At 35.1% G+C, this 26420-nt stretch overlaps 2 protein-coding genes across 2 annotated transcripts; one reads left to right on the forward strand and one right to left on the reverse strand.

Annotated features, from left to right (window-relative positions):
* Nucleotides 1-560: 560 nt before the first annotated feature.
* On the reverse strand, nucleotides 561-8723 carry LOC137405502 (NADH dehydrogenase [ubiquinone] 1 beta subcomplex subunit 5, mitochondrial-like). Its single transcript, XM_068091795.1, has 5 exons — nucleotides 8608-8723; nucleotides 5579-5743; nucleotides 3087-3148; nucleotides 1198-1304; nucleotides 561-1035 (listed from the first exon to the last, which is right to left on the reverse strand). Exons 1-5 carry the CDS (start codon nucleotides 8711-8713, stop codon nucleotides 888-890), a joined length of 588 nt encoding a protein of 195 aa, XP_067947896.1. The 5' UTR covers nucleotides 8714-8723; the 3' UTR covers nucleotides 561-887.
* Nucleotides 8724-12497: 3774 nt separating this feature from the next.
* On the forward strand, nucleotides 12498-21020 carry LOC137403682 (carbohydrate sulfotransferase 15-like). Its single transcript, XM_068089683.1, has 4 exons — nucleotides 12498-12679; nucleotides 17125-17296; nucleotides 19532-20190; nucleotides 20733-21020. Exons 1-4 carry the CDS (start codon nucleotides 12617-12619, stop codon nucleotides 21018-21020), a joined length of 1182 nt encoding a protein of 393 aa, XP_067945784.1. The 5' UTR covers nucleotides 12498-12616.
* Nucleotides 21021-26420: the final 5400 nt, after the last annotated feature.

Genomic DNA, 26420 nt, shown 5'->3' on the forward strand with positions numbered 1-26420 from the left:
GTCCTGCTAATCTTGTTTTTTTACTATTCTTCCGATCTTCTTTCACCTAAATTTAATTATGGTCTGCATTCACGAGGATGATGAGGTGATTACTTTCCTGGACTTTGTTATCGATGCCAACACTTTTCAAAAAATAGGTGGCAAGTCCTAAATTAACGTTTAAATAATATATTACTTAAAAAGGTTTGTAAAACCTTGTGAATGTGTATTGTAAATAAAAGTATAAATGACGACAGAATCATAAAAAGACCGTTTATGACGTTCGGTATCCGTGATCGATTCTATTTCTCCATCAGGCGATTCGATCGATACAATTTCTCTTCTCTGGCTAATTTGCGGTATTTGCTGAAAACCACTGCGCAGCATAGAAACGTACAATCCCCTCGACTTCGGAGGGGGCTGCTTCGCAGTACTGCGCACCATAGAAACATAGTGATTCCAAACTGCTGTATGCAGAAGCATGTGCTATTTTGGAGTTATCATATCACTAGATGGACTGAGCATACCATTACAAATAAACACACAGCCTTTACAGATGTAGTGGTACAAAACAGGTCAAGTAAAAAATTATAATTTGTATGTATTAGATTCTCACACCCAACAATCCAAATAGTACAAGTTGTTAGGAAGATGACAAACAAGCACAAATTGTCTAAAGGTATGTGCACATAGACAGCACAGCCCAAATATTTTTACACATAGCAGCCTGTACACTGCTTACTCAAGCTGCCTGTCTTAGATCTAAAATTAGATTTTAGTGCCTTGTAGATCTATCTAGAACTGTGGAGTGACAAGGCTAGAGAAAGCTTGATGTGGTACACCGCCATGCCTGTTCTAGTCACACCCATGCTAGGCTGCTTGACAAAAAAGAAGTGAGTGGCCAGTCTCTATCTTGTGCCACTTTCTAAGTGCACCCTTTGCTTCTCACCCTCTCTCACACTCTCTGTAAATCTTGGATCAACAGCAGGCACAAAATAATAAGCCCGATAGTCGTCATAACTGTGTATCATATCTTTTACCAGTTTCCTTCGAGCTCTACAATACAACGCAGCAGTAACATAGAGCCTTGATTATACGATAAATATAGGTCAACCACTGCAACATTTCCAAGTTCAGCATACTCACTGCAGTCACAAAACTTAACCAGTGTTATATTCACCAAACACAGCAATAGTTATGTATGAATGTGTTACATACCTGCAACGAGCTTCTTCAAATTCAAGAACTGCTTCAGCAGCTTCCATTTCATAGAGTTTGACTGGATCCTCATAGATGTATCTTGCAAACCAACGGCGTATTGGGTGCTAAATATGGGAGAAGTGATGGCGTGAACACCAAAATCTTATAGCATAATAAATCAGTTGCCTGATATTTTAAGCTTGAATGGTTGTAAATTTGGAAACAAAAATCAGTCACGCGTTACTAAATAGACCAACAGTGTTTAGAAAGCATAGGTTCACAACTGAATTATTCTAGAACGGTGTAGGAGAAACATCCAGGCATTGTGGCCCTCGTGACAAGGAACAACACCATAGTTATACCAGGAGAGCATGCTGTTGAGGAGATCAACTTTTAGTCAACATTCACCAAAATTCAACGATGGCCTTTATAGCATTTAACTACTACATGTCTAATAATAGTTGGATATGCTAGTGATAGCGTTGACACACTTCTTTCTGATAGCACTGCAGTTTTGAAAGCATAATGTCAAGCTGAGTGCACATGTAAGGACGTGAATACATAACATAAAGCTCGCTTATGGCTACGTACAACAATATAACTCAATGAAATGTTAATTGACAAATAGATTAACCACTGAGAATTGTCCATTATGGATTCACAGCTTGTGATAGTAAAATACTTTGTGCCAACTACTAACACTGTTATATTTTGCTGTAGTAAAAAAGGAAATGAGTTAAGGCTGAAATTGGTCGGCTGTAAGAATGGCTAAATGTCCTAAAATGGAGAACCCAAAAGACACACTGGTTTTCAATAGATCAACTAATTAATTAATCAATACCAATTAACCAATTAAATACTTGTAGCTCACTATTAAGTTTCATGATCAATTAGTTCCAACTAATACCAGAATATTTTACTTATCAGGCAAAAATATCTTTGCCTACATGTAGACTGGCAGACTGTAGCTGCGTAAAAAAAGACAGCTTGCAATGAAAATTGGCAATATGGAATCAGATTTTTTCCATTGGGAATTAAGCCTTTTGGCGAATCACATAACATGGAGATCACACAATCTCTAAGTTTTCACCGACAAAGACCAAAATGGTTGCATAGACAGTAGTGGAACAATGTCTCACACATCAACTATATGCATAGACAGTAGTACTACAATCAGTCTCACACATCAACTACATGCATAGACAGTAGTACAACAACCAATCTCACACATTGACTACAGGAATAGACAGTAGTACAACAACCAGTCTCACACATTGACTACAGGCATAGACAGTAGTACAACAACCAGTCTCACACATCAACTATATGCATAGACAGTAGTACAACAACCAGTCTCACACATCAACTATATGCATAGACAGTAGTACAACAACCAGTCTCACACATCAACTACACGCATAGACTGTAGTACAACAACCAGTCTCACACATCAACTACACACATAGACAGTAGTACAACAACCAGTCTCACACATCAACTATATGCATAGACAGTAGTACAACAACCAGTCTCACACATCAACTATATGCATAGACAGTAGTACAACAACCAGTCTCACACATCAACTACACACATAGACAGTAGTACAACAACCAGTCTCACACATCAACTACACACATAGACAGTAGTACAACAACCAGTCTCACACATTGACTACAGGCATAGACAGTAGTACAACAACCAGTCTCACACATCAACCCCACAAATAATGGCTTTAGTCAGCTTGTAGCCATGGCTTAAATTACTATATAGTTAAATATAGCAGCGTAAATGTAGTGCAGTATTCTCATAGCTTGGAACACATTCTAACTGTCTGTCAAAAGAATAGAGCTGCAGCATAATTGTGCATAAAACTAGTTAGTTTGAGATCCTAACATCCCTCCTACCTTGTAGTACTCCCAGTGTTTGGGCTCATAGCCTTCTGGTATCTCTGCCAATTCGGCTTCGCCTACAGACAAGAAATGCCTAACAAGTCATTAAAAATACAGACTGAAAGCACTCGATGCTAGCTTACCCGTTTTTAGTTGGTTTATCAAACAAATGCTAAAACATGACGAACATGAGAGAGATCTGTGTTGTGTGACCATTCTAGTCTACAAGTGACTGCATTAGACAGGTGTGGGCATTATTTGCCAAATTTGAACAGGTCATCCAAAATCAGATATAACCATTTTCAATGGCGCTGAAGTGCTTGAAAATGGAAGATCAAAAGAAGATGGTATTTCCACCGGACTGCTTGTGATACTTATCACGAGTGACTGCCACTGACAGCTAAAGAAAATTCTATTATTGGGTATTTGTTGTACCTTACCAATCACTTGACTATGACAAACAAAAAGAAGGAAAAAGCAAGTACATAGATTAAAATACATATTCTACAAAGGGAGCTTAAAAACAGTAACAAATGCGACGAATCACAAGATATAAACTATCATAGATATTGCTAACTAACTGGTTATTAATTGTTAACAGGTTAGATTGCATTCTATAGCTCTAGAGCCCATTATTCTGGCACAGTAGACGCTCCTAAAATGTATACCTCCTATAAAGTAAACTCCACATAACATAAAAAAGTTATGTAAAGTTTTTGTTTTGTACTACGTAAAAAATTCCATATAACAAAGTGTCAAATTGTTGCAAGTTCTCAAATTCGATTTTAGCCGTAGCTTTCATTATCTCAACGCACTTGTGAAACAAAACTACATACGTACATATAGCGTTATCTCTGTTACATATACAAGTTCCATGACATTCTAGTTCGCCATGATAGAGCATTAGACGTGTTGACAAAACAAGCAGCTGCGCAATTGTTCATAAATACTTACAGGCGAGCGATTGGTGCAGGTGTTACAGCGACGATCTACCAATCTGAATATTACAAGTTGGAGTATAATCAAAACAAATATTTTATCTTAACCTTGAGCCCCTAGATACAGATAGACAATGGCCAGGTACAGACCGTTCTTATATAGTTAAAATATATTTTTATTCTACTTCATTGTAAACGTATAAAATATTTGTAATTAGTTTTCCCTTGCAGAATAGACTGCTGCCTAAAAAATAAACAAATCATTGTCAATGATATCGAAAAAATACAAAACTTATTGTAAAATCACCACAATCGTGAACCATAAAACGAATGGAGGTGATAAAAAAGGAGAAAAGTTGTCGATGCAAACCAATAATACTGCAGTTAAGGTAAAGCCAACAAATTAAAAAGTTAAACCATAACTGTCACGTACATGTACAACTTTTATCGTAGTTACTAGGTAAATCAGACACATTGATTCCGATTTTGTACTCAAAATAAAGATTGGTCCACTAACTTTCAGAGTAATGAAGGCTTTTTTACAGCGTTTTAATATCGGTCTCAAAAACAACACGATCGGCACAACAAGCTCCACCCATAAATACGTGACACAACCTAGTTTTTTAGGAACGGAAGTTAGGGATGTTTAGACCAACTTAGAATAACAGAGATGGGTGTTTTAAAATCCATTATTATCTACCGTAAATTAAGCTTTAAAAATGTCTTTTCTGAAAGGTAGATAAGCTATTTAACATTGCATATTTGAAAATGAGCTCAAAAAAGCGCGAAAATTACGCTAACTTGTGATTAAATCGCACTTTTTGCGCTCATTTTTCTCGGCGTTTGCCTATTTAAACATCATGTAACAAGCTACGAGCAATTTTAAATAGTTTATATACCTTTCATGAAAGACAAATTATTTTACAGGCTGGATTTAGATAAAAATAGGTTTTAAGACACCCATCTCTATTATTCTAAATCAGACTAAACATCCCAAACTTCCGTTCCTAAAAAACTAGGTTGTATCACGTATTTATGGGCGGAGCTTGTTGTGCCGATCGTGTTGTTTTCGAGACCGATATTAAAACGCTGTAAAAAAGCCTTCATTACTCTGAAAGTTAGTGGACCAATCTTTATTTTGAGTAAAAATTCGGAATCAGCGTGTCTGATTTACCTAGCAAGTACGATAAAAGTTGTATGTAACAGTTATGGTTTAAGTCTAGTTTTTTCCTTTTTGTAAGGCCAAAGAGGTGAGTTTGGAAATATCTTGGAACGGACTTGGAAATTTACATGTAGTTTACTGTTCGTATAACGTAAATTCCCTATAACGTAAATGTTCCTGAAATGAAGTATTTACGTTTTAGGAGCGCCTACTGTACTCTAAGTTAGTGCCAGCATTTGCTAGTAGTGGTCTTGCGAAACAGCAAATATCACATGCCTACCATCTAACATCACATATTTTATGCCTTCAAACTCTGCATATAATTTTAGCGTAACTTCATGAAAATAAGTAAATGGGAGCACTGCATATCCAAAATACTTCATACGACAAGTACTAAGTACATTTACCTTGAATGAAATTCGCATAGAAAATCCAAGCTCCTAGCGGCAAGCCGGTGAGCATAAGGTAAAAATGAAGATCATTCTTGAAACGGAACCATTGAAATTTGGTGGGTGTGATGACAATTTTTCTCGGGCCTGATGCCATCCCTCGAGAGATTTCTGTTTTGCATCCTGCAAACCAATACAAGAAATATTTATATGCTTTCAAGGCAGTCAGTTCTATCTCCTCAAGGTACTCAATGTTTCACCATGCATGTACATGATGCTTTTACCGGTTTGACAACTTTCTTATTTGTGAGGGCAAGTCTCATCCTAACCTAACAATGAACACTTGGGAAGGTATCGATATGAATCTAACCGATCATCCTTTATGAGGGGAGCGAAACAGACTTTGATATCTTCAGCTCATCTGCTGCGAGCTCAACTAATAATGAAAATGTTTTAGATAAAGGTATTTGAGGAAGGTAATTTCTTTCGGAGAAGAAGATACCTTGCTTTTGAAGTAAAGGTACATTCTTTCCGAGGTAAGAAAAAAGTTCTTTTTGTCACAATAACCAACAAAGATTTTCGCAAAGTTCATTCAACAAGCAACGTGTGAAAGTTAGGCACTGCTAAAAAAACTTTGCTCTGCTAAAAAAAAGTTTTGCATTGCTGAACCAATATCGACTAGTTCAGCAATGCAGAAGAGTTGAGGTCAGAAGACTGTGGAAAGTATTGAACAGCCAGAAAATGAAATAGAGAAAAATAAAGCAATCGATGCAAATATTTTTATTTCAAAAATGTTACTTTTTTGTTTCTGCATGTATTATTAGTACGGTTTGTTTATGTCACCTATTCTTAAAGATATATTTGTAGCATTTGATTGGTTATTATAATTATTATGTAACTTATAAATTTGCAGATTTATAGCATATATTTGATAGCATCATTGCGGTGAACTGAACCTACAACGGATCGACACCCGTAACTCTTCTTCTGTTGCACATAAAAAGCCGGTTTGGCTGCAAACTGTAGCAAACATATCAACAAGTGCTATGAGCTTATAAAATAAAAATATTCCTTCAAATGTAGAATAATTGAAAGCTCCAACAATTTGCAACAGAGGTTACAAGCTGTAATATCATGACAGGTTAATTGCAAGCAATAAATATCAACTGGTATTAGAAACATTGCTCAGCTTCCAATGCATATTTAGACACCTACGACAAGATGGAGGTACGTTAGTAAATTTGATGCATCCAGAAGGGTTAATGTCGCATCTGGTCAGAAGGTGAGTGCAAAATATAGGTGACATTCACTTCATCCGTAAATAGGTTAAATTTATTTTCCCAAAAGTCTGACCAGCTATTTGAAAAATACAATGCTACCCTCTATTTGACTGTCACCTCTAATCAAGCGCCATTAAAAAAAAGGTTGAAAAATAGAGCGCCATGGCATTTAAATAGAGGTTTTACGGTATTTCAACTGCTAGCAAAATATATCAGCTGGTCGAGGGAGATTTTTTGGCTTTTCAACATTTATGCCTTGCTGCACCTTTATTAAATGTCTAGAGTAAAAATTGAGCTCTGCTGAATAGACTCATCTTTACAGTTCATCTGTTGCCATGAGCGCTCAGTCTAAAGGGCTCGTTAGATGCAGTGGGCACAAAATATGGTTGGGGCAGTGCAGCCCTCCGCCCCACCTAGGGAGAATCCTGATTACAATTACATGTATATTATGAGAGGAGAATTGTCTGGCAGTAAACCAAGGTTTTCTGATGTTGGAGAGCCGTCTAGTCATCCCTCTCAATCAAAGAATGAAGGTCTTAAAGGACATACATCGTGGCCAACAGCGTGTGATAGTCTGCTATAGAATAAGCTATTGAGGCGATGGTTGGTCAGTATGAAACTTGCGAGAGAATCCAATTAAATAGCAGAGCCCCTAAGACCTCTCTGCAACTTCGCAAAAGCTCTGGCAAATTCTTGATTCAGTACTATTTCATTTCAGAGGTCAGGTTTACTTACTGGTCATAAATCATTACTCCAGATTCCCTAAAATTGCATTGTTGAGGAATTATGTCATTTAGGAACATCACTGCGCACTTGAAGAGCGCGGTTTCATATCACGGAATGCCAGATTGCATAATTTCAGACAATGGACTACAATATGCATCCAAGAAATTCAAGGTGTTTTCCAATAAACATGGCTTAACCAACAGCCCTCTACATCCACAGGGAAACAGAGCTGGGGGGAGAAAGCGGCGCAAACAATAGAGGATGCTCAAAAAAGAGCCCGATTCATATCTTGCAGCGTTATCATATTACTATGCTTCAATTCTAAGACAGAACTCTCCTGCAGAACTTCTACTAATGGAACAAAAACTTATAACTACTGTTTTTACCAACTCAGACAATCTGTTACCAAAATTACTTGATCATGAAAGGTTTGAGTAAAGAAATGACTCATGTAAAATAACATGAAAGCAAACCAGGTAAAAAATTCAAAAGTAAAGACCCCAAGGTCGGTTACACCAAGGAACTCGAGTTTACATAAAATGCAGTAGCAGACCTGCCAACCCAAGAGTGGGGCAATGCGTGAGATTTGGTTTTGGGGCAGTTGATGTATCAATGATAGTATATATACAGTTGTGGAAATTGGGGCAAAAATCTCACGCATTTCTCACGCATTTTCATTTTTTCTTTGGGGTGATTGCGCGAGTCTCACGCCCAATGCGTGAGAGTTGGCAGGTATGTGCAGTAGGTCTAAGTGGAAAGACATTATAACAAATCAAAAGCTCGAGTACTTCAAATCACTACAATTTGTTTGAAAATATACAAAACAAACTCATGTGATAGTACCCTGACAATGAATACGATAACTGCTTTCAATGCTATTTTAATAATTGTATATAAAATAAAAACACTAGATTATTCTTAGCTAAAACTATAAAAGTTTAGAGAGTTAGCTTATTAAACTTGGCACAGCAGTTGGTCTAATAGAAGGATGAGTAGAGCTAGAACATTAATTTTTAATTATGCTAAAACTTTAACACCTACCATTCGCAACCGATCCTGCAATCAAGGATTTTGAGCATTTCAACTCTCTAAATCTAGATGTTTTGATGAGCTGAGAGCAGAAACTACGCCATACAGGCGACGCCATGTTCTGTAGAATACTGTCATCTACTCTTGCTCAAAGGGACGCTACTGTACCACACGTTCTTGTCATAACCTCGGTCTACTCAAACCGGCTTTAGAAACAGTAGACAACTCCTAAAGTAATTGTTTTTCCATTTTTCTATTCTATTTCAACTTACCACTTCTTTCGAGAGAAGACAACTAACAAATGGGAAAAAAATTATTAACAACTTTCAGTTTGAAATTTCAGTGGCATCTGCTGTTATTTGAATGAGGCTATATATCATTATAATTAGCTCATGTTGTGTTTGTTATATTCTAAAATAAGTTTTATTTTATTCTACTACATACGCGTAACTGCTATCACAAGTATATATTGCATTTCACACTACATGCATTACACCTCTTTATCATGCATACAATCTTGTCTAATTTTTCATTGTGTATCGTTTTGGGAATAAACTGGTTGTGAAACTTTCTCAAGACTCGTAAATCATGTTATGTGCATGGGCTCTTCACTGACTAACATGCCTACCAAATGTTAAATGTTCCTTCATGGCAACTTGCTAATATTATGCGTTATACAAACATTACAGTGCAAATGTAAATTATCATTTTAGATATAATGCTAGCAACTAACGATCAATGAATCAGGTTTTGAATTGATTTACAAAAATATTCTCAAGGATGAAATTTTCTAGTTAACAGATGGACATTGGAGTGGAGTTTTAATATACACATTATATTATATTAAATGCTATGTTATTCTATGCTATGTTATTCTATGTTATGTTAAGCTATGTTATGTTACACTATGCTATATTAGAGTAAGCTGTGTTATGTAATGTTATGTTACATACCACTACATAACATTATGTCTTGTTATAACAACTTTGACCGAATGTAAAGGGCATCACATCATGCACCGAGGTCACCAGTTAAATATCAAAGACCAATGTATACATTCTCCATGTGTGACGCTTTGCTATGGTCTACATTAACAGCAATTACATAACCACCATGTTCTTTGGTTCTTAACTTTGCCTAGACAAAGGAAAAGCTAAGCTATGATGCTTGTATAATTCTCAGATAAAATAACAAATCCTAGCTATATTTGATAGAATATAAACTAAAAGCTGGCTATATTACATGTAAAGCTACAAATCTTGACCTGAAAGGCCCAATAATACTTTGTAGAGGTTTAAATATATACGTGGCTTTGATAGCTTGTTGATAGTAATTGAACTATTTATTATGCTGGAAAGTTTTATAAATACGTTTACAAATAGTGTTACCAGTTTAGATAATTTAAATAATACATATGCATAATGTATACATGAGCGCAGCATGATTTATGGAAAGCTATGGAAAAATTGTCAATTAGTCTCTAAAATTCTTCTATATTCACAGCTAGATTCTCATTCTTAAAAATTACCTGACAATATAATATCTTGGTTTATGGCAACAAATGGAACAAATATTACATGTCATTTGCCTTCTCTAATGTGTTGTAAAGTTTGGGCTCAAGCAGGTCGCACTTGCAGACAGTAAAAAAATTGGAGTCTGTTTAGAATAAACAATTTTAAAAGCCAGCATGCTCTGTGTATAACTAAACCAAGTCTATCTACTGTAGGGTAATAAAACAGCAGCAAAGGTTGTTTCTGTCAGCTGTTTAAGCGACCTAACTTATGATAAATATTTGCAAAAATCTAATGATATATATTAACCGTGCCAACACATTATATTGTGTTTCTTTTCTCACCTTGTTTTGTGCTTTATAAAAGCGTCTATTTTCTTTGGAACAGCTTGAGAATGAAGCAAAGGCTACTGATAAAGCTAGCCTAAAACATTAGATCTCTGAGGGCTTCTTTCTGGACTCCAATTAAGTTCTTTAAAAATTGATAGTGTCAGATTTAGGATAAAAAAATTCTCTCAACTCAATCAGTTAATTTAAGCATTACATACGGTTGCTAGTGGTTTTAAGTGTCAGCCTTAGTAAATGTTTTAGATGTTAAAAAGCGGTTTTTGAAACAAGTTCTCGTTAACTCAAATAAGTTATATAAGTTTTTTATGTTCTTATAACTTTCTTTTTTAAAATAAAAAAGTGTTCATATAAGGTTGCATCGCTTCTTAAATGTCATTCATGTGAAACAGTATCTTGAGATTGATTTTAAACTTAAACTATTGATTTTCTCGACGGTGAGTTGGTACAGTTTAAAGCTCAATATGAACATGTTTGCCGTCTTTAGCCATTGAGATGTATCATTCAACGCATAAATTCTATGATGTTATTGATTTTAGCAAGTCAGCAGTCAGCTTTCATTCGCTTTTCACACTCAACTCGCATATCTAAGTTGTCTGCAGAAAAGCTATCATAAATTACTCAGAATTTAAAGCAAGATGCCGCCGGTGAAACTGCCCTAGCTTGTCCTAAATTGTCATGGCAGCAGATACAACTGCCTGTCTGTAATCTATATATATATATATTTCTCAAAGTTTGTCTGTTTGTAGGATTGATTGTCCGGCTATAGCAATTATTAGAATAGTTGTAGCTGGACAACAATGCAGACGCAAAGTCATAGCTTACCACCATTAGAAGCCTATCTTATTAAGCAGCTTACTAGAATTTTCCATTGGCTATGTGCCTGGCTAACAGCTTGAAAGTTACAGATGTTTGACAAAGTTTGAAAACTTTTACAGTTGTTTTTATTTTTCTCTTAATTTATTTCAACTACACTAAACACTTTTCTAATGATATGCAGTTTGAAATTTAGAAAGAGAAATGTTGTTATATTTTGAATACAACTCAATTTTCTGTCCAAATACTCTTCTATTACGCGGGCAACACCAGGTGGCACAGCTAGTTTGCTTATATATTTGAAGCGTAGTATAAACTGACTGCAAAACACTTTGAAAATTATAAACATATTGTTTCATTTATGATAAATAGCAATCTTATGAATTGATTAGGAGCTGACAGTGTTCTGTTGACAGAAACTAATTTTCATTAATTTGAATAACTTTTGCTAATGCACGAAACAAAAGATTTACAGTCAAGCGTTATGGGCTATCAATTGTTCGCCAGAAATGACAATACATAATGTTTGCCCTATTCAAACACCTTTATTAAGTCTAGCTACGAGACTAGTTAAGCATATTGATCTTTGCTAGAATGCTAGACATCGCTGGGCATTACCGAGGCTAATGATTTCAAGTTTAGTTGTCAAGTACGTAGCTTTGTCAAGGCCGTTAGTTAGTCACACTTTGGTTTGTCTCAGAAGCCATTGACTTTGGATTCGTATAAATCGAGAAATGAAGACCAGGAAGAGTAAGAGACGAGAAAGGTGATGTATTTTGCAGCATCTTTTCGACTGATATATGTCAGCGTAGAGAATGAATCGCTCCAACATCACTACAACGTATGTCTATGCAACGGGATATTATATATTTCATCAGGGATCTTCAGGCAAACACTAACATGGAGTATAGCAAATCACTCAAGACTATCACACTCTATTTTGAGCTAGAGTCACTCAGCTTCTCTAAAATACATTTTACTAGGCTGCTTACTAAAAAGAAATTTGTTGGAAGTTTTTTTCTTTTTCTCGTACTTTCTACGGGCTGTATTGCAAAACTGCTGAGTCCTAAAGCAGAGTTTTACAACACGCATCGCTTCAAATATGTCCCGCAAGAGATAATCATTAATCCTGGGGAGATCGCTGACCAAGTTTCAAATATAACTCGACATGTCTCGCTGAATGACTTCTCCGATCATCGATACATTCAATCATACAATGTGACAGAAAAAGTTCAAGAGGTCGCGCATGTGCAGACTGCATACCAAAATGTGAATGACAGCGCAACAGTGGTAAGGGAAACGAAAGGCTGCAATGCGACGCTATGTAACAAAGGAGTTTGCTTTGAGAACATGCTCTGCTATAAGTTGCCACCTTTTGATCCTCGGTTCAAGAACCCCTGCTTCTATGAACAGGTATGTTACAGATTATGTAATATGGCGGATGGCTTTCTATTGGTTTTGGTGAAAATCTATTTACATCTAACTGGAAACTATAGTAAATTCATATAATGAACTAGATTAAATAAGGGCAACTCTATGTCATTGATGATAGTAATACTAGATGGCATGTAAGATTGATTCTATAAAGCAGATTAATATGATATAACAGAATAACGCACAATATATTATAACACAGTAAAATATAATAAAACATAGAAGGTTTTTATATTATAATATAATTATATTATAATATAATTATATTATAATTATGAATAGTAACTATAATGTAATTTTTGCGAATAAAGTAATATTTATACATATATACTAGAAGGATACCCGGCGTTGCACGGGTAATAAAAAGGTTGTTGCACAGAAAATTTACTTTCAATCAACATATACAACATCTACTATTCTAACCTTTAAATTAAGGTGTTTATTTATTTCTGTGTACTGTGTTTATTTTTGTGTAATTCATACCGTAGTAGCTGCACTGCCTACTACAGATCAATACTGATTGCAATAGTCTTGTCGGGCTATACGAGTTTACACATTTTGCTTCATGAATGGGCGTGCATTTTTCTTCTGGTATGGCTTCACAGGTATGGCTTTACGCATAACGTTAGCTGCAGTGTTCAAGGTGAAGCCATGAAAGATTGGCATGTATGTATTCCAAGCATGTTTCAAGGTTATTGGAGTTGGACGGTGGACAGTGTAGTGTATTGGATACATTATAGGTGTCTGCAGAACTGTAGGTTGTGAGTTCAAATTCAGTTCACAGCATTTATCTCATTCCTGAAACATTATCGATACAGATGGAGTTACAGACGAAGAAACATCGAGATTTATAGATTATGGTTATTAATAATACTATGTTTCTTTGTCTTTGGCAACTTTTAAAAGTTTTATGCATTCTTCAAACTAAATGATACAAATAAATGGATAAAAATTTAGTCGGATAAGAATGAAGAAAATATCAATAAATTCTTTAAAAGTATTTTACAATGTATATTCTTTCTTGAGGTTGTTCCATTTTATTAGCTATCTTAGTTTAGCAATAGACCAGCTGAAGTATCTGTAATTACTCAGAAGAATTTTGCTGAGCTTATCTCTTTCCTTTGTGTTTATCTCATCTAATCTATTCCATATGATGTACGTATTCGTGTGATACATACTCAGCTTTATTGTGGTGCTCATATGATGTACGTATTCGTGTGATACATACTCAGCTTTATTGTGGTGCTCATATGATGTACGTCTTCGTGTGATACATACTCAGCTTTATTGTGGTGCTCATACGATGTACGTATTCATGTGATACATACTCAGCTTTATTGTGGTGCTCATATGATGTACGTATTCGTGTGATACATACTCAGCTTTATTCTGGTGCTCATATGATGTATGTATTCGTGTGATACATACTCAGCTTTATTGTGGTGCTCATATGATGTACGTATTCGTGTGATACATATTCAGCTTTATTGTGGTGCTCATATGATGTACGTATTCGTGTGATACATATTCAGCTTTATTGTGGTGCTCATATGATGTACGTATTCGTGTGATACATACTCAGCTTTATTCTGGTGCTCATATGATGGCGTAAAGTTGTATCATGCTATGACGGTGGTTCAAAAAGTCATGCCCGTTGTATACGAATAGAGAGTTTTCATTGTTAGCAGACATGAAATGCTTATTAAAATGGCCAGATTACCGGTATGTTTTTCAACATACAACCATTGTCCAAGGCAGCTGTCCAGAGTTTTGTAAGAGCTTGTATTTTAGCCTCATAAAAGGAAGATGGTTGTGTGTGAAGGTAATATATTTTACAACTGTTTTAACTCTTCTATCAGTGGAGAATCATTGACTATGAAATGCCTTCTTCATCAGTACAAACAACTTGGCTTTTACACATATTGGTTGAGACAGCCATTTAAAAACGGAATTATGGAAATGCAGGGCACAGAGAAAGCTAATTTATGGATCGCAATGACATAAATGCATGACTAAATATGTTCTTCAAAGAGGAAACAAATCTAGTGAAAACCGGCGTGTTCATAGTGTAATAGGCATTACTTTTCGAACCATCCACATAGATTTATAAATAAAGCCAGTCACATCGGAGGTAATAAAAAGATGTGATTACATCAGGAAGAACAAATGTCTCCTTAGTATATTATTGAAAGACACATAAAATATATGGAGGCAGAGTAGTAATTGCTAGACATGTCACACAACAACAAAGGTTCATAGCACTGAATCCATATCAACGTTTATAACATAAATACTGAGAGTCGTGTGTCACAAAACAGTTTCTCAGCTTCGGCCTACATTTATTAGGAAAAAATTATTGTTCTGGCTTCCATTTTCTCAGCATTAATTAAAAAGTTTAGTAAAGAGTTGTGATGTCAGAGGAATAAATATATGTAAGTTTAATGAGGCTTTTTAGATGAAGCAACAATGATCATTAACAAATGATTATTGTTGTTTCATCATTGTTGCATGGTTGTTTCATAATCAATGACAAAGAAATATCACAGTTCATTAATCCCAAATGAGCAGGTAAATTTATAATATGAGCAAAGAAGGCTGTAAACTACTAAATTTATATTCGGTTGAAAACAGTAAAACTGATAATTGCCCCAAAAGGAGCAAATAAAGGAATAGCAATTTAATTCATACACTTTATAAATGAACAAAGTTTCACAGATATCTGAGCGTATTTTGAAACCAATTATAACATTTTAAAAAGCAAAAATTTGTTGTTAGAATTCACCATAAAATCAATTTGTAAGTATTCAAGATAGTGGCTCATAGAGCCTATTCTTCAAAATGCAATAAACTTCAACTTAAGCAAAATGAATTTTTTAAAATATTATAAATGTTGAAAAGAATTGTTTTCACAAGCTTTGCCGAGAGGTGAGTATTCTACACGCATGTTTTCAAGCGATTCTGACAGGCAATTTTGAAGTCTATACAACACAAAGATCCCACTCTCAAGCTCCCATACAAAGACTTCTCATTTAAATATAGAAATTGTCAACCCTTTTTAGTCTAATGATAGAACAGTGTTGCTACTCAGAACTTTAAAAGGTTTGCCACTCCTATCCCTTATCCTGCAAGTTATGCCGGACTAAATTACAATCTTCTTTACTCTAACCATGCTTGTTGTTTGAGAGACCTCTCACCTTGCGCCCTGATACAAAAAACTAAGCAAATTCTTTTGACACGGCTAAACTAAGGTTTGTTTGCTTTGTTCATATACGGTAACTATAGAGGCTGACCGTTGCCTTCATATAGTGTAGTGTGGTCAAGTAGCACAAAGCTGGAAAGCAAGCAACTCAAAGCAGCTTAGGTACTAATAACCATAGACTTATTTCTATATGCGTTCAAAGGATTTGCCTACATATATATATTGTAAGCAGGCTGAGAGTTAACACGGGTTAGTAAACACCCACTCAGAGGGGAGATTAAAGATTGTAGTGAAATTCTGCTTCAGATAGTCAAAAGCTAGTTCTGCTTAACAGCAAATAGAGACATGAGCGAGTCAACGCTTCGAAAAATGAAGCAGGCAACTACATAAACGTTACATGTGCGAACTCATGCATATTACGTGACTCGTATGTTATTCATTTTGAAAGTTAACTGACAGCATATCAAGAGTACATCTATTTAGAACTAATACAATGAGGATATTTTGTCTTTCAGCATTTACTTTGATAGAAAAGTTCAGTATTGAACACAAAAACACTCATGATGCAAGCTTAAAGCTGCGACATAGAGACTCCATTTTGTTGACAAAACATAGAAATATGAATAACAATGTTAACTTTCATAATTAGCTAATGTGTGAACGCGAGACATGCATTCCTGTTGCAGCCATTTGTATATATTTTCACCCCACATAGTCATCATGCCACGTCGATATAATTAATTATGAAATAATTAATTATATTCCTATTCCATGTATATTGACTCAGGTTCTATGAATATTAAAGTGTTTATTGCGCTACATCAAGTTAGTCATACCACATGTATATTCTGTACTTTGTATCTCATACACATCTATTCATATTTTGATAACATAAACTCATCTTTTATACCCATTCGGTTATTTTTATTTTAGACATATTTCTGTGACAATATGTCATCCGTGCATATACCTAGACCCATATTTATGCATATTATGTTGCTGATATTTCATGCACAGCTATCTTGTGATCCATATTCATATGATTTTATACGATTTATGTATTCCACGTTTGTTACGTTTTCCAAATTCTATACCTACTAGTTTTTACATGTAGGCCTACTTATCTTCGATGTACAAAACAAAATACATATGCATAATGCATGTATTTGTAGTGAGATTCAAGATTATACATCAACTATTTCATATGCTTTGTGTGTGATTTCAGGTGAGTGAGGATGACTCAGACCAAAGTGTCTATAAGAACCTCATCGTACAGCGCATGGTACCAGATGTGAGCATAGCGGCGGTTCAATCGTTCCATAGACATTGGCAGTCAAAAAGAAATGGGACTGGTCCCCGCAAGCAGTTGAGATGTCTGCCATATTTCTTTATTATAGGTAAGTTGGCAACACAACATAAAAATAGAAAGCACTTGACTCGATGTACCAGAGCCTTAGCGCCAAAGTTTAGTTGGAACAAGCACTGAGCTCTGTTGCACCAATACAGAAAGGATCTATTGTTCTTCTATTTAGTTATCCTATGTTGGTATACCAATATAGAGAATAGACATCTAGTTTATTTAGTTATCCTATGCTGGTATACCAATATAGAGAATAGACATCTAGTTTATTTAATTATCCTATGCTAGTATACCAATATAGAGAATAGACATCTAGTTTATTTAGTTATCCTATGCTGGTATACCAATATAGAGAATAGACATCTAGTTTATTTAATTATCCTATGCTAGTATACCAATATAGAGAATAGACATCTAGTTTATTTAGTTATCCTATGCTGGTATACCAATATAGAGAATAGACATCTAGTTTATTTAGTTATCCTATGTTGGTATACCAATATAGAGAATAGACATCTAGTTTATTTAGTTATCCTATGTTGGTATACCAATATAGAGAATAGATGACTGATTTGCTTAGTAATGCTTCGTCTACTTGTATATGTTGATCCAAATGACTACTCGTGTATTCCGAGAATGACTAACATAATCTGTTGCTGTCAGCTAGTAGCATAGGTAGACATACGCAGTCTAGGCAAAAAGTGGAACTGAAATCTATACATTCGGGAATAACTTTATTGATGTCAAAAGCAGCCATGTCATTCATCGCTTGTTCGATTGTTAGCTGAAAATCTTCAAACTAAAGTTATAAAAGGAAGATAAAATTGTTGTAATCAGAGTAGTTTAGGTCCAGTTTCGCTTAAAATTATCTTTATAGTCATATTACATTTATGTTCTACTCATATTAGGTCTAGCGCAATAACAATTGGCTAGAGCATGTCACGTGTAAATGGTTTTATTTAGAATAGTTCGGAAATAAATTTCACGCCGTAACAATAGTTTGAAATGAGTTTAATTCAATACTTCATCTTTGCACATATCACTTGGGACTAATCATTACACATGCAATAGAGATCGATAGAGCATTCATTGCGTAACGCAAAGTTGTTGATAAAACCCTTTCAACTGGTAGGTAACATCTGTTGACAGCAAAGATGCGGCGACGCTAAAAAGCTGTGGGGTGTCTATAGCTGCCTTTAATGAAGACTAAAATTGGGATAGTGAAAACTTTATTAAAGATATATAGTGGCATCACTCGTAAGTCAAAGTCTGCCTTAGAAGGGATTTATACACTAATAAGATCAGCAAACACGATTCATTGTGTCTGAGAAGAACATCTTTGTAGCAAGCTCAGTTTTTTTAGTGTAGTTTTTTCTGTACTAAAATAATAAGCCAATGGTAATTTTTAAAAGCAGCGATGGCTAAATAGCACCAATGTGATCCACTGTATGATTAGTCAATCAATTACAGATCTACTGCAAGAGGAAAGGGGAAGGGAGTAAAAATGAGAAGGGGTGGAAGAGGAAAAGGGGCAAGATGGGAAAGAAGAGGAGAAAATGGGTTAGGGAAGGAAGTGGAAAAGGGGAAATAGGGAACAGGGAGGAGGGAAGGGGAGGAAAGGAGGAAAGGTAGAAAGGAGGGAAAGAGTGAGAGGAAAAGGTGAAAGGAGAAAAACAGAGGAGGCGTTGAAGAAAGGAGAGAGGATTGTTGGAGCAATACACCGAATTTCTTAGTCTTTCATAACAGTGCCATCTCATTTCTACGGTTCTACAACCATTTTAATTCATGCATTTTTTTAAGTTCCTTGTTTTAGTGATGATTCTAGAACTATTCAAGTAATCTTTTCCCAGGCCAGATCAATACAGGTAACTGGTTGGGTCTGGAATAAGTAGGAGAGTGTAAGTAAGATAAAAAGGTGCTCTAGAATTCTTTGTAGTTGAGCGCAGAACACAGATTAACATTTCTATGGTTTGCGGATGCCATTACCTTCAACTTTTATAGTTGGCTAAAAGTTAGTTTAATCTACAACTGAAAAGCTGCAGTTTGTCTTCAAAGCTTTCAGGATGAAAGTATAAATGTTAAGTTTACAGAAGGTGTTGTTTAAGCTCACTGTTTTTTCCTCTTATAAATAACTTTATTGTACTGCTGAAAGAGATGAAAATTGGAAGTAACTAGTATGTATAACGAACCTGTTTGCTTGTCTTCTTAATATACCCAATAAATACCAATTAAACTCGAGAGAAAAGCGAGTACACTACTTTATTTTTGACAGGAATGGAAAAATGTGGAACCACTGATCTTTACCAAAGAATTAGCAAACATCCAGATGTTGCACTATCCATGGCTAAAGAGCTGCAATGGTGGACGAGAAGACGATTCTTTTATTCATCGAATAACACATTTCCTAAAGGCCTTCAAAGTGATGAATATAAGTTACAGCATACCCCTAATCTAACCAATGTCCCTTTTAAGCATTACTACGCATTTTTTGACAGCGTTGCTGACCAAATCGCTGCTAAAACGCAACGTTTTATCAATGGTTCTGGCCATCATAGAACCATAACTGGAGACGGATCACCAAACACTATGTACTGGAACGACTTCCGGTCAATATACAGTGTGACAGGAAGTGATGCTCAAGGATCACTGGTCGCCGATCACATTGCAGCTACATTGCCACAAGCTAAAATTATCGCAATTTTACGTAATCCGGCAGACAGGCTTTATTCTTCATATTTGTTTTTTAACCGATTTACAGGAAAAATTGATTTTCATGACATTGTACTAAGAGGAATAGAACTATTTAATAACTGTATAGCCCACAAGCAAATCAGGAACTGTGTCTATGATCCTGAATTGAAAGAAAAAGTTGGCTCTACCGTTAACCTCATGCAAGGCATATATTCAGAAATGCTCAAGGACTGGCTTAAGGTTTGTTGTTTAACTATAGTCCTGTTACATAGTTTAGCTCATTGATTAATATAATTCTTCAATGATTTGTTCGAAAGTTCAATGACCGATGATGAAGCCAATAGAGAAAAGAGTGGCAATTCCGCTGTCCAAAAGGCTTAAGCAAATGGTGTGACGATAAAATATGTTTCATGATTTAATAACTAAAATATGGGCCTTTTCTAAACCTGCTGGAGGGCAACACACTAAAAAAAACGTTAGCAAAAGTGTCAAACCATTTCAGAGAGGAGTCATACAACGTTAACATATGTATTGGGGTGTAAAACTTGTTAACAATAATGAGAAAACAGCGGCATTAGCTGAAAATTCTATTACAACTGATTTTCAACAGATGTAATTGCCTTATCATTACTAGACAGTAATTTTCATGAAAGTTTGAACGCCATAAATATCTGTAGTCAATTAAAGACATGCTCAGTCATAAGTGACATGCCTTGAATGTATGAGCGAACAACTCTCTTCAGTCTTGCTAGTTTGTTCAAATTTATCTTTTGCTATTCCAGGTGTTTCCAGCGTCACAGGTCCACATCGTCCACTTTGAGACTTACAAGCAATCAGAATTAGATTCTATAAACAAAATATTTACATTTCTTGATCTTACGAAGGTTTCTCCGGAAGAAATCATCGGCCAGAAGATAATATCACAAAGTAAAGCATTTGCTGGAAAATCATACGAAAAAGCTGGACAAATGTTGCCTCAAACAAGGAAACTGTTAGAAACCTTCTATCAGCCTTTTAACAAAGCACTCGCTCAATTGCTAGGTGATGACAGATATCTCTGGGCTTCGTAGTTTCTGTTAGCAGAAGTTGCTATAGCGATTACATATGCATGATATATACAAGCTTTCAAGTCTTCAGATATGCATGTCAACCAATTTTGGTGATTTTATTTTAGTTTGAGTCTTTGGTCATATGATTGTAAACTTTCACGTATTAAAGTAACAAGTGTACCATCTATTATTATTCCATGACTAGCTTTACCAAGGTAAATATGCATAGAGTTACGATCATAGCTCACTGTTTACCAAAGTAAATATGCATAGAGTTACCATCATAGCTCACTATTTACCAAGGTAAATATGCATAGAGCTACCATCATAGCTCACTATTTACCAAGGTAAATATGCATAGAGCTACCATCATAGCTCACTATTTACCAAGGTAAATATGCATAGAGTTACCACCATAGCTCACTATTTACCAAGGTAAATATGCATAGAATTACCATCATAGCTCACTATTTATCAAGGTAAATATGCATAGAGTTACCACCATAGCTCACTATTTACCAAGGTAAATATGCATAGAGTTACCACCATAGCTCACTATTTACCAAGGTAAATATGAATAGAGTTACCACCATAGCTCACTATTTACCAAGATAAATATGCATAGAATTACCATCATAGCTCACTATTTACCAAGGTAAATATGCATAAAGTTACCACCATAGCTCACTATTTACCAAGATAAATATGCATAGAATTACCATCATAGCTCACTATTTATCAAGGTAAATATGCATAGAGTTACCACCATAGCTCACTATTTACCAAGGTAAATATGCATAGAGTTACCACCATAGCTCACTATTTACCAAGGTAAATATGCATAGAGTTACCATCATAGCTCACTATTTACCAAGGTAAATATGCATAGAGTTACCATCATAGCTCACCATCTATTTGTGTTGTACTAAATCACAGTGCGAAGATGAGTTTCTTTAAATTGTGTAACTAGTCGGCATGGCTATTTAGATTTGTCCCTTTACGGAATTATTTTATGACTTTTAATGTTTACTCAGTTACAATTGACCAGTTTGTAAATGAATTTCTTAAAAAGTCACGGCTATCATTTCCAAATATGATAAAGTTTGCAAAAATCGCAACTGTCCAACAATTACATGTATAAGGAAAAATAACTTGTGGCTGCTTAACAACAAACCTCATGCTTGGAATTCAGAGCTTCCAACAACTTATTTATTTTTTGTTTTATTGCCGCTAGCAGTATAACTAGAAAGCGCAAGACAGACTCATTGGATAAAACCAATATGCATTGGACATGAGCAGACAAAATTATAGTAGCTTTCTGTCTACTAGAGGCCACTAGATATTGTCTTTCTCTCTATTAACTGATAATTAATAAACATAGGCGCACAGAAATGGAGAGATTGCAAGTGGTTGCCAACAGAATGAAGGAGGGGCCTGAAGCTCTGTTGTGACTGGCCAATTCTGCCCTATGACCATACATCATTGCGCGAGCGTCAAACACAAATGAACCAAACAAATCTTCCAGTTTTATTGTATAAGAATACTGTTTGCTAACAACTGTTCTAGTTTACTGGTTGGTAGTAAACATGATTGAAAGGCCCAAGTACAAACTTACCAGTGAGCTCTGGTATGCAAATCAAAAACTGATCCTTTATATCTGAAAGAGTATTGTGTAATAAAAATAGAGGTCGCAGTATGGCGCAAAGAGTGTATAATCTACATGTATATAAATCTCAGTGTCCATCCGTCCAGCTATAGCTATTCAAATCTTTGAATGAAAAGCTCTCTTTGTGCTGGATTTAAACTCACGGAGATAACAACCACAAGTTTCTAACCACACAATTAACCACTGAGACACACATTCCTTAGCTTCTGTAGCTCTTATCTTATACCATACACCCTTTTCTTGATTTCACAGGTTAAATGACGTATTACTTGATACATTGTGCCCACAGGTAACGTTGCTCGTGTTATAAGATGTCTTTTGCCCGATTTTATAAAACATATGATGTTCCTTTGTCCTTGCCATACTAGGGCAAATTTGTTTACCACCGTACCATATCAACAATAATTTCTTTTGATATTAAAATTTGGTGATTGTTGTACTGATTACGACAAAATAACAAAAGTGTCAATATGCTATTTTGCCGCTATCTAAGTTTAGCTTTATCTGTTATGGCAAAGACAGATTCGCAAACAGATTAGTGATAAAACTTTAGCTGAAAGTTTGAAGTTTACTAAAATACATACTTAAAACTTCCTTCAAGTATGTTTTTTAGTAAGCTAAATTCATTTAAGTTAGATTCAGTGTTTATGTTACACATCTGTCTCGAAAGTAAAAACTCTGCACATAGTACATTGTAATGTTACATTTTCTTGCAGATCATAACCACAAAATGCATTAAAGTTGTTGTAGGTAACTATAGCTACAAAGGTTAATATATTGTTTTGTTACTATTAGTTAATGAGAACGATTTTGATGATTTTTACCAGGAGGTGATTGCATTAGATAATTACTATGGGTTTCTATACCACTCTATATGTCTATACGACATTTTCGTTTTATGATGGCAATACTGAAACAAACTAAAAGCTAAAATTGTATACCAAATAATTTTTCATTGTACTCGTAGCAAAACAGACTATATTTAGCCATTACTTGCTAATGATTTCACATTAACATTTAAACACCATTACAGTTTTATTTTTCCTCTTAATTTATTTCAACAAGACGCTTCTTTCATGATATGAAATTTAAAAGTTACAGTTGGTTGAAAAAGTTGTACAGCCTTTATAGTTGTTTTATTTTTTTCTCTTAATTCATTTGAACTGCACAAAAACTCTTTTCTCACAATATGAAGTTTGAAAGTTAGAATGGTAAATGTCGCATACATTAAATAAAAATATTTAATTTAAAATAAAATAAATTCTGTTCAAAGACTTCTTAATTACTTGGGCAGCGCCTGGTAGTACAGCTAGTGAATTTATAATTATATACAATACATTATAATACATTATATATAATTGTAAATATTATAATTACGAATGCTTATTATAATTACATGACTAGGTGAATGCCCGGCAACGTCGGGCATTCATCGTGGATCTGTGACGCTGGAAACACCTGGAATAGCAAAAGATAAATTTGAACACACTAGCAAGACTGAGAGTTGTCCGCTCACACATTCAAGGCATGTCACTTATGACTGAGCATGTCTTTAATTGACTACAGATATTTATGGCGCTCAAACTTTCATAAAAACCCACTCGGGCTACCCAACTTTTAAATACAGAAATAATATTAACTCTTCTATAACGCTCACTGGTGTATCCCCAGACTCCCTGCTCAGACTAAATATGGTCATCAGGCGGGAGATTGAGCTCAAATATTGCTTTGACTACCTGGAAATATCCGAAGTCATAGGGTTTCAAAGTCTATATTAAGAGCCATGTCTGTCCATCTGTCCGACCCGCTAAGAAAGTTAGTAAAAGTTAGTAAACTGAGAGTTAGAAAAAAAGATCGCAATGCACCAGAATTGAACCCAGATATTTAGATTATTAGCAAATCACACTACCATCTGCACCACTCAACCACCTTTTTATATTTAAGAATAATTGTGCACATAGTTATTACACATGATAGTCTCTCACTGCGCACGGGACTATCAGGGTACTAGTGTAACATATCGTTGGTTTCGTGTGAATGTTAAGTTAAAATAGCGCATAAAATGCCATATTATTTCTGAGAAGATGTGCCTTGACATTACATCTGTACTACCCACTCATCTCTTCATAAAATTTGCATGCTGCAACCACTCAATTAATGTTACTGCTATGCATGATACCAGTGGTCCTAATCTGTATGTTCTAGATAGTCTAAGTTCCGTGTTATAAGTTAAGAAAAAAAATAGGAACAGGAGATTGAGAGAGAAGCTTCTGTGAGCTCAACAGTCTGTATATAAAACCCTTGAATTAATAACCTACTTGATATGAGTAATACTTTAACAGTTCAGCAGAATACATTCAATCAACTCACATCTAGTGATTTAACAAAGTGTTTTGCGCCACTCCGTAGACTTACAGGTTAGAGTGCATTTATAGTAAAAATTGCTTTACTATATAGAATTACTGAGAACTGATTGTGGCACCATAAACTATTGGCATTGTGAGGTCCAAAAGAGCTGAAACAGCTATGTCTGTCTGTCTGTACGTCTCAAAGCTTAAGGTGAAATGAATTTGCTTTGACGATAAAACAATCTCTTTAGATTATGTTAAAAAATGAGATGCATGTACAAATAGAGATTGATACGTAAGAAATTATAGAATTTGTTTTGTACAATTTTATGTTTATATTAAAAGTATTTTTAGATAAACTATCTGTGCTTATGAGTAATTTGAATGGGGTATGTTTCAATTTGGTTATTTTAAAAAATCAGCTCATGAAGTCTCAAGTAAAAACAAAAAAAGCAGCTTGGATTAGAAAAATGCCATCATTTAGTTTTGTCTGTCTGTCTGTCTGATGATAACTAAAGCTAATGAGCTATTCTTTTTACTCTGTTCTTCTGCCTGTTCTCAGACATCTGTAAGGTCTAAACTGCTCATACTCCTAAACTGGTAGAACTGCTGTATCTGATGTATTCTGGCTTCAAATGGTTAATAAAACTAACTCAATAAGTGGAAACCAGTTAAAAATATACATCAGCAGCACGAGTAAGGCTTTTGCACTCTTTGTGTAATGTCATGGCCATTAGAATGTGATACTTTGGTGTGATAATCATGTTGAACTGTAAAGCTGTATTCGGCCTGTTTGCTACACATCTATTTAGCCATGAGTCATGTTTCAAACTTTGACTGGGTACCAGTTTTTAACATTAACGATGTGCCACGACTACTACAAATGAATCGCATTGATTGTACACACTTCAACGAAAAAAATTGGTGTTTGCGAATCATCTGTTCCCTTAATTTATTTTATTGATGCACAGTTAAAATTACTCAGAGCTGTAATTGTATTTAGACCTCATCGATCATACTCAACTCTACTACCACAGTTCACTTTATCATTTGACTTGAATGAAAAGGTCAGTAGAAATTGTGGTTGCATTGCTTACTGTAATTGCTTAAAACAATTTTATAGACATATACTTTAAGTTAGCATCCTCATATTCTGGCTCAACCATGAGGTGCTTTTAACTACACGCTCATGTATGCTCATTGTATTAGTTAGGATAAGACAGCAATATAAACGAGTAATACTCCTCTGAAACTCAACTAAAAGTTTAAGAGTTGTCCTTTCTTGGTCAACGTTGCATAAACCGGTCGAGGTCCCTACAAAGTATTTATAAAGACATCGTGTTTGTCGACGACTTTAACGAATTGTTAACTAATAAAAGTATCTTACCTCTACCCAAATTTGTGCGT

The sequence above is a fragment of the Watersipora subatra genome, chromosome 9 (assembly GCF_963576615.1).
Source record: "Watersipora subatra chromosome 9, tzWatSuba1.1, whole genome shotgun sequence".
Taxonomy (NCBI): domain Eukaryota; kingdom Metazoa; phylum Bryozoa; class Gymnolaemata; order Cheilostomatida; family Watersiporidae; genus Watersipora; species Watersipora subatra.

Excerpts from the sequence above, each read along its gene's own strand:
- LOC137405502 (XM_068091795.1), bottom strand. The coding sequence starts at position 8,713 with ATGGCGTCGCCTGTATGGCGTAGTTTCTGCTCTCAGCTCATCAAAACA. Across the intron at positions 5,744-8,607 it reads TGCAGGATCGGTTGCGAATG|GATGCAAAACAGAAATCTCT; the intron begins GTAGGTGTTAAA and ends ATTGGTTTGCAG. Across the intron at positions 1,305-3,086 it reads AACACTGGGAGTACTACAAG|CACCCAATACGCCGTTGGTT; the intron begins GTAGGAGGGATG and ends TCCCATATTTAG.
- LOC137403682 (XM_068089683.1), top strand. The coding sequence starts at position 12,617 with ATGCTCTGCTATAAGTTGCCACCTTTTGATCCTCGGTTCAAGAACCCC. Across the intron at positions 17,297-19,531 it reads GCCATATTTCTTTATTATAG|GAATGGAAAAATGTGGAACC; the intron begins GTAAGTTGGCAA and ends TATTTTTGACAG. Across the intron at positions 20,191-20,732 it reads TGCTCAAGGACTGGCTTAAG|GTGTTTCCAGCGTCACAGGT; the intron begins GTTTGTTGTTTA and ends TTGCTATTCCAG.